We start from the raw sequence: 13,608 nt of genomic DNA on the forward strand, positions 1-13,608 counted from the left end.
TCCAAATTTTAAGACTATCTTGTCCCTGGAAACTTTACATACAATTTTGCATGTTATTTAAATTAATTTGAAATACAGATAATTTGTAAAATGAAAGACAGTGTTGATCCGATTGCCAAAATTCAGACTTTTAATTCAAAATTGTTTGTAATTTTAAAAAATTAGTAGTTTACAGCTTAGTTATTTTACCTAATTTTTAGTGTACAGTTATGCGCTTTGTAGTTATTGTATTTATTGATACTGTATTTCAGTTTATTGTTAGTTTCAATATTTTAGTTTAGGGTACATGTGATGTAGATATCGATTCTTGTGTTGCAAGATGGCTAAGCATCTGCATTCTTCCAAGACACTGAGCGAGAAGATGAAAATTATAATGGAGGTTAAGAAAGGGAAAAAAAAAAAAAAAAAAACAAAAAAAAAAAAAAAAAAAACTTAAGTAGCTAAAGAATTTAGAATTTCTGTGTCCATGCTTTCCAACATTTGTAAAAAAATATAATTCAGGAAACTCAATCGTCAAAATTACCAGTGTTTCACCCCAGTGTGCCATGGGCTCATCAGTTGGATATCGCACCTTCCCCAAGACACTGGTCGGCAAGCACGCCGGTAACGACCCCACTGCAAGCTATACATCTGATAAGCACAATGCAGTGCCGGTCTTGGGAAGGTGCAGTAACCAACTGATGAGCCCATGTAGCACTGGGGTGAAACACTGGTAATTTTGAAGATGACTTTCCTAAATTTTATTTAGCTATCTCAATCGGAAGCCATATTTTTGGTCATTTGCAAAAAATTGTTAGAGTATTAAAACTCAAGAAATGCAGGGTGTAAATATTGCAAAGCAAATGCGCATGTGAGGAGCCAAACACTCCAATTTGGAAGTGGAATTGATCAAGTCGTTTCAGCATCTTTGGGCGAACAGTATCCACGTAGATAGCGAGGTTATTAAGAGGAAAGTGAATGATCTATTGCTAAAGATGGGACTGGAGTTTCAGTGCTCAAATGGGTGGCTTGAGCTTTTTAAGGAATGCCAAATCAGTTATTATACAAGATATCTCACTGCATGTCATGTTACAGTACAACAAACAAAGTGTTGGATAATAGCAGGATAAACACATCAGAAGGGACAGAAACAGTAGACAGCCCACTTTATCCTGACTGCATTCATCCTTTGTATATGTCCCATTCTAGCTTTCTGTCTTTGATACCTACACTCACTTGCAAAAAGAGAGAGAGAGAGAGAAAACAAAACCTTGTGCACCATGAACAAATTGTGAGTGTACAACGCAGGTTGCCATGCAGTATCTTCATGTGTCCCATTTGCGCTGACTGCTCGAGCGGAAGTGGTACTAGGGGACATACATGTCCCTCCTCATTCATAGATGCAAGACACTGAATAAAGCCTTAGGAGCAGTGTGAGTCACAGAGCTAAGTTGAGTGAACACACAGCATGCCCCAACAGCACATTCAACAAGCCTTTGAGGTCGCACATTTGGACCACGAGAGGTAGGTTAGATATTTCAGCAAAATGCTTGCCACCATTCTGATTACACTGTGCGTTGGTGTTGATGTAGAAAAATGTGTGGGTACGCACACGCATCAAGAATGTTCGATTTGACCCCAGCAGATCACTAGCAGGGAGGATTGTTTCATCATGTGACAGGCTGTAAGCACTCCACCGGCGTTGCTGTGCACATTCCAGAGATATGTCACGGGAGCTGGGTATATGCTTGTGTCCACTAGTACCATATCCAGGTGGCTAGCAGAATAGGATGTTGTGACATCCCTTACTATATCTACCATTACGACCTGAGCATTGCTCAGCACATTTGAACTTATGCCAGGGATGGGCAGCATATCAGCTTGCGTATTGACTATGAGTGGTGTTCAGCGATGAATCACGGTTCTGTCTGGACACAGACAACTACCAAATTTGAGCCTAGAGATGTCTAGCTAGTGCAGTGATCCACACTTCATTGTAGAGCAGCACAACACCCCAACAAGAGGTATCGTGGTGTAGGGTGCCATTTCTGCTGATTCCCACTTCCTGCTGTTGATAAGTGATGGTGATGGAACCCACAGCAATATGTCCCAAAAATTCTGTGACTGAGTGTACTTCCCTTCCTAGTGCAGCTTGACAAACCCTATGGTATTGTGTTGTCTGTTTAATATCTAATACCACCCTACAAATGGCTAGGTCCAGCTCCTTGGCTGAATGGTTAGCACACTAGTCTTCAGTTCAGAGGGGCCTAGGTTTGATTCCTGGCCCAGCTGAGGATTTTAATTGTCTTTCGGTTCGGGGACTGGGTGTTTGTGTTCATCTTAATGAACTTATCATTTACTCGCAGCTACACTATTAACCACATAGGTTTAGCACCACCAAGGGCAATTGGTCATAAAAATGGACCAAATCCATATTAAGGGCCAACTCCAATAAATTAGGATTAACATCAAGAAGAATACGAAGAAGACTCTACAAATAGTTAAAACTTCAATGTACTGAAAACTGCAAATTTTCTTTTTCCACATATTAAACAGCAGAAAGAATAATATAATTCATGCTGAAAAATGGTCTAAAAAGAAAGAGATACTGGTACATGAACGAATAAATTGACCATGAGGACATACATGAGAGATAAAGGTAAATATAAACATTTTGGACAATGAGAAAAAATTCCTGAAAATTCAACACGAGGAATATAATGCAATAAATGAATGGAATAGATGACCACAAGGTGATCATAACAGAAGGAAGTAGATTAGCAAAGAAGAATTAAAAAAAAAAGGATCCAAATGAAAATTTAGTATATGAATCCTAGGAAGGAGATCAAATCATAGGTGAACAAAAGGAAGGATCTAGAAATATTCTGTGAAGGATTAAAAACATATATACTAGGAGGTGAAAGGCAATATGCAGTATTTAAGAGGGGCAGCAGCAGTAGCAGCAGTAGTGATGCTAGTTGTTTAATGTTGCTTCAGTTGCTAAAAGGTGTCAGAATTTTGTTTCTTCGCACCAAAAGCGTATGGCACTGAGCTGTCAAATCCAAACCCCTTCAAATAATACCAACCTCAGCCAGGATCGAACCTGCTACGTTGGGAACAAAAAGTCAATTACTAAGTTATTGTACTGTGGAAGTCAGCTCACTACTAAGCTTTGTACGGCTTTACTTCTAAACTGACAGTTCGCAAACAACGTGACCAAAGTCTTACCTATATTGCCAGCGCTCTACTGCTGTGACAACAGCTGATGCAATACAACTGTGGTACACAGCCCTAGAAAAATGTAATTCCGGATTCAGAAAAGCTAAAGAATCAATTTTTTTTTTTTTTTTTGGAAATTCACAAAAGCCTAACAGGTCCTGTATGCACTTACTAACAACATCTGACACCAAAATGAGAAAAGTAAATTATTAAGAAAAATGAGAATGAGGATATAAATTAATCACTGCTAATGTATGGCACAGAAAGGAGGTTAAGGTCTACAAAGGGAACACACTACTGATCTGCGTCACTGGAACACTCCAACGATGTATTACTGTCTCCATCACCAGCTTCCATAGAGATTGCTAAACTTTTGACACTACACAAAATTATTAAAACTGTACCAATTTATGCTATGCTAAACTATACTCTACAATATACTATATTATACTATATTAGAGAGATACAGACTAGAACTAACAATATGAGAAACACAAATTAGTAAAGAAAATCCTTTGAACATTATACCTTCTAAATTGACATTCTGGGCTTTTTCCAATTAACTGGGGACAACACTTTGTATGGATTCAGCCCAGTTTTATGTAAATGAAGCTGTCTACTGTATTAAAATATATATATATATATATATAAAAATACATAAATAAATAAATAAATAAATAGATAGATAGATAGATAGATAGATAGATAGACAGATAGATAGATAGATAGATAGATAGATAAATAAATAAATAAATAAATAAATAAATAAATAAATAAATAAATAAATAAATCAATCAATTAATCAATCAATACTGATCTGCATTTATGGCAGTCGCCCAGGTGGCAGATTCCCTATCTGTTGTTTTCCTAGCCTTTTCCTAAATGATGTCAAAGAAATTGGAAATTTATTAAACATCTCCCTTGGTAAGTTATTCCAATCCCTAACTCCCCTTCCTATAAATTAATATATGCCCCAGTTTGTCCTCTTGAATTCCAACTTTATCTTCATATTGTGATCTTTCCTACTTTTGTAAATACCACTCAAACTTATTCGTCTGCTGATGTCATTCCACGCAATCTCACCGCTGACAGCTCGGAACATACCACTTAGTCGAGCAGCTCTTCTTCTTTTTCTCAATTCTTCCCAGTCCAAACTTCGCAAGATTTTCGTAACGCTACTCTTTTGTCGGAAATCACCCAGAACAAATCGAGCTGCTTTTCTTTGGATTTTTCCAGTTCCTGAATCAGGTAATCCTGGTGAGGGTCCCATACACTGGAACCATACTCTAGTTGAGGTCTTACCAGAGACTTATATGCCCTCACCTTTACATCCTTACTACAATCCCTAAACACCCTCATACCCATGTGCAGAGATCTGTACCCTTTATTTACAATCCCATTTATTTGATTACCCCAATGAAGATCTTTCCTTATATTAACCCCTATATACTTACAATGATCCCCAAAAGGAACTTTCACCCCATCAACGCAGTAATTAAAACTGAGAGGACTTTTCCTATTTGTGAAACTCACTTTTAACCCCGTTTATCAACATACCATTGCTTGCTGTCTATCTCACAACATTTTCGAGGTCACGTTGCAGTTGCTCACAGTCTTGTAACTTATTTATTACTCTATAGAGAATAACATCATCCGCAAAAAGCCTTACCTCTGATTCCACTCTTTTACTCATATCATTTATATATATAAGAAAACATAAAGGTGCGATAATACTGCCTTGAGGAATTCCCCTCTTAATTATTACAGAGTCAGATAAAGTTTCACCTACTCCAATTCTCTGAGGTCTATTTCCTAAAAATATAGCAACCCATTCAGTCACTCTTTTGTCTAGTCCAATTGCACTCATTTTTGCCAGTAGTATCCCACGATCCACCCTATCAAATGCTTTAGACAGGTCAATCACGATACAGTCCATTTGACCACCTGAATCCAAGATATCTGCTATATCTTGCTGGAATCCTACAAGTTGAGCTTCAGTGGAATAACCTTTCCTAAAACCGAACTGCCTTCTATCGAACCAGTTATAAACTTCACAAACATGTCTAATATACAATTAAAAATAGGAGAGGATTTCCACCAATCAATACTTATTTATTGCATATATTAAACTACAGGATCGGTTTCGACCTCATATACAAGGTCATCTTCAGCTGAACCATACATACATATTTGTATAATGAAGCTTTGATTAAGATTGTGTTGTTAAAGGAATGCTATATGATGATGATGTACATTTAGTCACATACAAATGGGGCACGTCTTAGCGTGAACTGGCGTATATGTCGTTCTGTACAATATTGAAACTGTATGTCTAAAATATTATGTTGTAGGTCTTAAAATTAGTGTATAAAATATGTCTTTACTTAAACTAACTTATATACATATATATGTACAAGATAAAAACAATATATAAAAACACTTCATGCATATGAACATTCGTTCTTGCTTGTTGGTCAATACATCGACTAACTTCCGTATTTAAGTCTTATTTACAGTTGTACACTTCAGCTGCTATTCTTGGAGTTTGTAAAATTGCATGGATAAAAAGTTTTGTTTTCCTGTGTATATGTGGGATAAAACACTTTCAATTTTAAAAAGGTGCCAAATGTATGGATGAAATTCAACTAAAATATGTTCAGCTCTGCTGTGTGCGTTGCCCCTTTATTGGAACCAATTCATGTTGTCCTGTGGCGTCCGTAGTAGTACATTACAGGCTCGCACGTCAAACACAACTCAGCTACACCAACAACAATAAACAAAACATCATTGCACAGCTACAAATGGGAAAGGAGCCACTACTTTGAACCCAATGTCATCCAAATTTACGCACGCCACAGGACAACATGAATTGGTTCCAATAAAAGGGCAACACACACAGCAGAGCTGAACATATTTTAGTTGAATTTCATCCATACATTTGGCACCTTTTTAAAATTGAAAGTGTTTTATCCCACATATACACAGGAAGACAAAACTTTTTATCCATGCAATTTTACAAACTCCAAGAATAGCAGCCGAAGTGTACAACTGTAAATAAGACTTAAATACGGAAGTTAGTCGATGTATTGACCAACAAGCAATTGTATTTATCTTGTACATATATATGTATATATTAGTTTAAGTAAAGACATATTTTATACACTAATTTTAAGACCTACAACAAAATATTTTAGACATACAGTTGCAATATTGTACAGAATGACATATACGCCAGTTCACGCTAAGACATGCCCCATTTGTATGTGACTAAATGTACATCATCATCATATAGCATTCCTTTAACAACACAATCTTAATCAAAGCTTCATTATACAAATATGTATGTATGGTTCAGCTGAAGATGACCTTGTATATGAGGTCGAAACCGGTCCTGTAGTTTAATATATGCAATAAATAAGTATTGATTGGTGGAAATCCTCTCCTATTTTTAATTGTGCAATTCATCAATACGGAAATGAAGATTATAGATTACGATGTCTAATATAATCAGAAAGAATGCCTTCCCAAAGCTTACATACAATGCATGTCAAACTTACTGGCCTGTACTTTTCAGCTTTATGTCTATCACCCTTTCCTTTATACACAGGGGCTATTATAGCAACTCTCCATTCATCTGGTATAGCTCCTCCGACCAAACAATAATCAAATAAGTACTTCAGATATGGTACTATATCCCAACCCATTGTCTTTAGTATATCCCCAGAAATCTTATCAATTCGAGCCGCTTTTCTAGTTTTCAACTTTTGTATCTTACTGTAAATGTCATTGTTATCATATGTAAATTTTAATACTTCTTTAGTATTAGTCTCCTCCTCTATCTGGACATTATCCTTGTAACCAACAATCTTTACATACTGCTGACTGAATACTTCTGCCTTTTAAAGATCCTCACATACACAATCCCCTTGTTCATTAATTATTACTGGAATGTCCTTCTTCGAACCTGTTTCTGCCTTAAAATACCTATACATACCCTTCCATTTTTCATTAAAATTTGTATGACTGCCAATTATGCTTGCCATCATGTTATCCTTAGCTGCCTCCTTTGCTAGATTCAATTTTCTAGTAAGTTCCTTCAATTTCTCCTTACTTCCACAGCCATTTCTAACTCTATTTTTTTCCAGTCTGCACCTCCTTCTTAGTCTCTTTATTTCTCTATTATAATAAGGTGGGTCTTTACCATTCCCTACCTCCCTTAAAGGTACAAACTTGTTTTCGCATACCTCAACAATTTCTTTAAAACCATCCCAGAGTCTGTTTACATTTTTATTTACCGTTATCCACCGATCATAGTTAGTTTTTAGAAACTGCCTCATGCCTGCTTTATCAGCCATATGGTACTGCCTAATAGTCCTACTTTTAAGACCTTCCTTTCTATCACATTTATTTTTAACTACGACAAAAACAGCTTCATGATCACTAATACCATCTATTACTTCAGTTTCTCCATAGAGCTCATCTGGTTTTATCAGCACCACATCCAGGATATTTTCCCCTCTGGTTGGTTCCATCACTTTCTGAATCAACTGTCCTTCCCATATTAACTTATTTGCCATTTGCTGGTTATGCTTCCTGTCGTTCGCATTTCCTTCCCAATTGACATCTGGCAAATTCAGATCTCCCGCTACAATCACATTTCTTTCCATGTCGTTTTCTACGTAGCTGATTATCTTATCAAATAATTCTGAATCCGTGTCAGTGCTACCCTTTCCCAATTTTTACACTCCAAATATATCAAGTTGCCTATTATCTTTAGAAATGAGCCTTACACCTAGAATTTCATGTGTCTCATCTTTAACTTTTTCATATCTTACAAATTCTTCTTTCACCAGAATGAATACTCCCCCTCCAACCATTCCTATCCTATCTCTACGATACACACTCCAGTTCTGTGAGAAAATTTCTGCATCCATTATATCATTTCTCAGCCATGATTCAACTCCTGTTACAATATCTGGTAAATATATATCTATTAAATTACTCAATTCTATTCCTTTCTTTACAATACTTCTACAGTTCAACACTAACAATTTTATGTCATCCCTACTTGATTTCCAGTTCCCTGTTCCCTTTTCACCACTCCCTAGGACAAACATAAACACCCAGCTCCCAAGTTAGAGGAATTAACCAGACAGTCAAAATTCCTGACCTAACCAGGAATTAGACCTGGAGCCCTCTCAACCAAAGGCCAGAATACTGAACATTCATCCAAAAAGCCAGATTTACGGCTATTTTATATGAAGAGAGAAATCTCTCAGATTCTTCACTGGTGTGTGGTATCCATATAGTTTCAAGGCAACAGACAGCAAACTCTCATCATGACTTAAGTGTTTCAACAATTCCCACAGAACAATTCAAACACACGAATTTCACTACCTCCTTTAATTAATGAAAACTGACTGTCATATTCTTCACACTCAGATATTGAAGAGCCTTGATTTGTGACAGTTTTGTGATCAGTCTAGGTTCAATTTTTTTCAGTATTAGGGTAGTGGGCTCAAATACAAAATGCTTCTTCAAATCTTACTCTACTAGGTCAGAAAATATAAATGAATTCAGCATGAAAGTCTTAAACTGTTTCTACAGATGCATTCTGTGTAATATCAGGTGTAGTGGTACTGAAATGCTTACAGACATTAATCTCCTTCACAAAAACTTCAGAAACAAAGTCAATCTAGAGAGAAATTCATGGAAATTATTTATGGATTAAGTTTTCATGCTAGAACCAAACAGGGTCTATCAATTCCACTATATCAAAAATAAATTATTTATATTTACCTCTAGAGTAATTATTTTATTCTCTAACGTCAAATCAATACATTGAAATATACGAAACTTCTTTTCTTCCAACATTTCTATTGGTCCAGCGATCTGCATCAACATGTGTCGCAAGACTTGGAATGGTCCTGAGAAATGCACACTCTGGCGCTGGACTACTTGACTCATACTCATATCTGTGTATTCTGTAATCAAAATAGGATCATTTAACAACAAAAATTAGTTAACAATGAATATTTAAGGAACCCATCTAAAATCAAAATTGGAGCAAAACCCTCAATAAAAACAAACTGTCTGGGATTTGTAAATGATTTAGCTCAATTATTCTGCAAATAACCTCACTCCTTGTGGGCGGGGTTAACTTCCAATAAGTAACCAGGGGAACCTGACCCGTACAGAGCGCGTCCCCAGGTGGCGGATAGGTGGCCCCTACAGTATGTAGGGCTGGTTTGAAATAACCAATACAACCCGCGGAACAACAGGTAGCCCAATTCCTGCGGGCTTTAGAATACTGGGACACCCTCTCTCCAGGGGTCATAAATATGGAGGGCCCTCGCCCTGGGTTAAGGGTGAAGACCTCAACGGCATTTACGGCAGAGAAGATGGACTTCGGTATGGTGGGGATGGCGGAAGAGGCAAACCATCCTTCTGAAGGTGTACAGATGGAACCTACTGCCTTGTAGGACGAGGAAGGCATCCTCAAAGGCTAAGGGAGTAAATCATGAAAGAAAATTCTCTTACATGTTAGGCCTAGCAAGTCAGCAGGAGAGTACTGAGTACAGTCGTTTTCAATAAGAAAAAAGAGCCTTGGAAAGAAGATTATAGACCACAATGAGAAAATTAGAGAAGTAGGAATAGATGATTCTCTCCTGAAGTGGTTTGGTCACATGAAGAGGATGCCAGTTAACAGAACTGCAAGGAAGGAATTTGAGAGAAAAGTAGAAGGAAGATGACCTGTGGAAAGGCCACAAAGGAAATGGACAGATTTAGTTAAGAACGATGTACTGCTGAGAGGTCATGATTGGGACAAGTTGGTGGAGGAGGAATGGTACAAGGACAGAATGAGATGGAGGAGGCTGATATACCACACCCGGGAAACTGGACATGGTTTAGGATGATGATGATGATGATGATGATGATGATTAGCCCTTGACCTGGAAGAAGTACATGCCCAGATCACTAGCCTCCAAAAAATCGCCCTAAAATACAGGATAACAAATAACCTCAGAGAAAACCGAGATCATGCCAATGAAACCCCTGAGCATATATTAAATGTTCATAAATGATCAAAATATTAACATAGTTCTAAATATCTTGGAGAAATCATCTCGCACAACTTAAATGAGAAAGAAACATGAATAAGTAGGACTAACAAAATGAAAAAAGTCCAATTTCTAACATGCCTGTCAATAGAAAAAAATCTAAGGTAAAATTCTAAAGAAAAGCAGCTCGAGTTGTTCTGGGTGATTTCCGACAAAAGAGTAGCGTTACAAAAATGTTGCAAAGTTTGGGCTGGGAAGAATGGGGAGAAAGAAGACAAGCTGCTCGAGTAAGGGCCGGTTCTACCATCTGCTGGTAAAGTGGCTGGCAGCTGCCCGGGAGGTAAACTACCTGGGGGTCTAAATCAGCTGGTACTTTGCCTGCGTGCAACCACCTCCGTGCAAGTGCTGGGTAGCTACCCAGAGCTAGACACTGATATACGGAGTTGGCTACACTGATTTTCAGCGACTTCTTGGTTTCGATTGTGGTGCTATCTATCATCAGATGTATGAAGCTCATTTAGATTGTCTTATTTTCCTGTGCTTACATCTGCTGATTTTATCACCCAAAAGCCTATTAAGGGGAGTCTTAAGAGTTATGGACAACAATTAAATGTCGAGCTTTCATGATTTTAATCTATGAGCTTCAAAATCAATACCTAATTGGGATTAAAATCTCAAGATTACATTTTCTTACGCCAGTTATAACCTATCGTGTAAGGCAGCGTTTTTGGAAAGTATTCTCGTACTAGACTGATCAAGTTGCTCACTCCGTAATAGAAGGTACGCAGGTTTTCATCATCTTTCTAATTTACATTTAATAATTTATTTTCGTTCCCTGCCGTTGTTCTTAACTCTTTTGTTACATGCTTCCATATACGGATATACACCCACATCTTTCTTATGGACTTATTACCTTTGAGCATTCTATCTGTAGGCTTCTGCAAATTGATTAGTATCTCCATGATGCTCTATTTGCAACTAGCTCTTTGACCTCGTTTAGTTCCACATGCTTCCATTTACTGATAATGCATTTCATTCTAATGTTTAACTTTATGAAGGTAAAGTTGGAAGGTATTGTTAAAGAACTAATCGGGGTAAATATCCATTCATAGGAAGAGGAATTCTGGAATGTAATAGTTTCCAATCATTTACAAGAAGACTATGTAAACAACTGATAGGGAACCTGCTACCTGGGCGACAGTCCTATATGCTATATTAATCACAACATCACTTTCTATAAGTAGGACACATATAAAGCATTTTCCTAGTAGATATAATATTGTGATTAAATATTTCGATGAAATATATTATTAACAAAATAACGTACGAAAAGAGGCATACAGATTAATACAACGCTAAGTATGAAAATAAAAAAGATTCGTCATAATGAAGACTCGAACCTGTATACCTCGTATAATGAAGTGAGCGCATTAGCCATTACGCTACGAGAGAGCATAGGGTAACTGGGATACATACACTAAGTTATACTTGGTGTCTGAAAACTGAAAAAAATAGAAAATTAAAGCCCATTTGAAATGATTTCCAAATAGGTTTCGATTTTATATCCTTTTAGAGTTTCTTTGCGAAAACTTGACGTATAAAATATGTTCCCTACGCTACCAATGCCAGGGGCTGTTGTGACCGTTACAACTCAAGGGAAGCATTAATGTTCAAAATCCTGCAATACAATATCGATCACTGTTACAGTATCATGCTATTTTTTTTTTTCAGTATACTAAGCTAATTTAAGTTGTATGTCACCAGAAATACAGCTAATAATATTCAGCTCCCAAAACTTGCCCAGCAGGTAAAGTCTTATCGGGCCCTGAAGTGGCAGCGCCGGGTAACTACGATTAATGCTGCCAATAGCGCTACCTGGGAGTGGTCGAACGGAAACATCCTTTTAAGCGGAGGGCAAGTTACATGCTACTTTACCAGCAGGTGGTAGAACCGGCCCTAAGTGGTATGTAATACCAATATAAACGGTCCGTTATTGGACATTATAAATTTTCCAGCTAACTCATTCCTGGTTGCCAGCGTTTCGCCCCCATGTGCTAAGTTGGGCTCATCAGTTGGTACATAACACACCCACCAAGATCCATGGCTAGTGCATACCATGGAGGCAACGCTGGCAACCAGGAATGAGTTAATTGAAAAATTTTATAATGTCCAATAACGGACCATTTATATTGATATTATAAATTTCCTCATTCGGGACAAATATTTCAGGTTCTCTATGGGAATCAACATCTATATCATATGTGGTATGTTCCGAGCTGTCAGTGCAGAGATGGCGTGGAATGACATTAGTAGACGAATAAGTTGGAATGGTGTCTTTAAGAGTAGGAAAGATCAAAATATGAAGATAAAGTTGGAATTCAAGAGGACAAATTGGGGCAAATATTCGTTTATAGGAAGGGGAGTTAGGGATTGGAATAACTTGCCAAGGGAGATGTTAAATACATTTCCAACTTCTTTGAAATCATTTAAGAAAAGGCTAGGAAAACAACAGATAGGGAATCTGCTACCTGGACAACTGCCCTATGCTTGTGAAACCCTGTTCAAAATTATAAACGAAGAACTGATCAGCTCCTCAAAACTGAAAGAAGAATCATCAGAACTTGCATAAATAAAAAATACCAGCCCACAGCCTGAAGAATCCTTCCTAATGAAACTGTTGATCCAATAGCCAACACAATGAAGAAGAAAAGAATCTTGTATTTCTTTCACATCTTGTCACTGCCAGGAAACTAGATTTTAATAATAATAATAATAATAATAATAATGTTTGTCCAACCCTTGTCCCGTTTCCCTACGGGGTCGGGTATGAGGTGAGATGAATTTGTCTTGGCGGTTTTTTATGACCGGATGCCCTTCCTGACGTCAACCTCATCAGAGGAGTTAATGAGAGATGAAATGAATGACGTGATATATGATAGTAGGGAGAGGGTGAAACCCGGTGCCGGCACATAGCCTACTCCTGTCGAATAGCACCAAGGGGTCTGCTCAAGGCTTAACGTCCCCATCCGACGGACGAATCACCATCAACAGCGTCATATGCCCTCACTCCATATGAGCACTGCGGAGAGGTTTGGAATTTAATCCAGGCTTTTGGCACGCAATCTAGTGATTAGAAATTGTATACCACCACCTCCCCTACCCTGCCGGCCAACATTCTGATGGTGAAAATTTTTTCGACCAACGGGACTCGAACCGGCTAACCTCGGTGTTAGACCGTTTTTAGACTTCAGCGCCTTAACGATCATGGCCACCAGGCGGGCTAATAATAATAATAATAATAATAATAATAATAATAATAATAACAACCATCATCATCATCATCATCAAC

General features: G+C 37.6%; 1 protein-coding gene across 1 annotated transcript in view; it reads right to left on the minus strand.

The window, feature by feature from the left end:
- Cpsf73 (cleavage and polyadenylation specificity factor 73) overlaps positions 1–13,608 on the minus strand; it is a 139,998-nt gene that overhangs the window by 26,786 nt on the left and 99,604 nt on the right. Inside the window, exon 11 of the mRNA XM_067145569.2 lies at positions 8,998–9,182. Coding sequence (XP_067001670.2) covers positions 8,998–9,182 — 185 coding nt within the window. The remainder of the gene's footprint in view (positions 1–8,997; positions 9,183–13,608) is intronic.

This window comes from Anabrus simplex, chromosome 4, assembly GCF_040414725.1.
Source record: "Anabrus simplex isolate iqAnaSimp1 chromosome 4, ASM4041472v1, whole genome shotgun sequence".
NCBI lineage: Eukaryota > Metazoa > Arthropoda > Insecta > Orthoptera > Tettigoniidae > Anabrus > Anabrus simplex.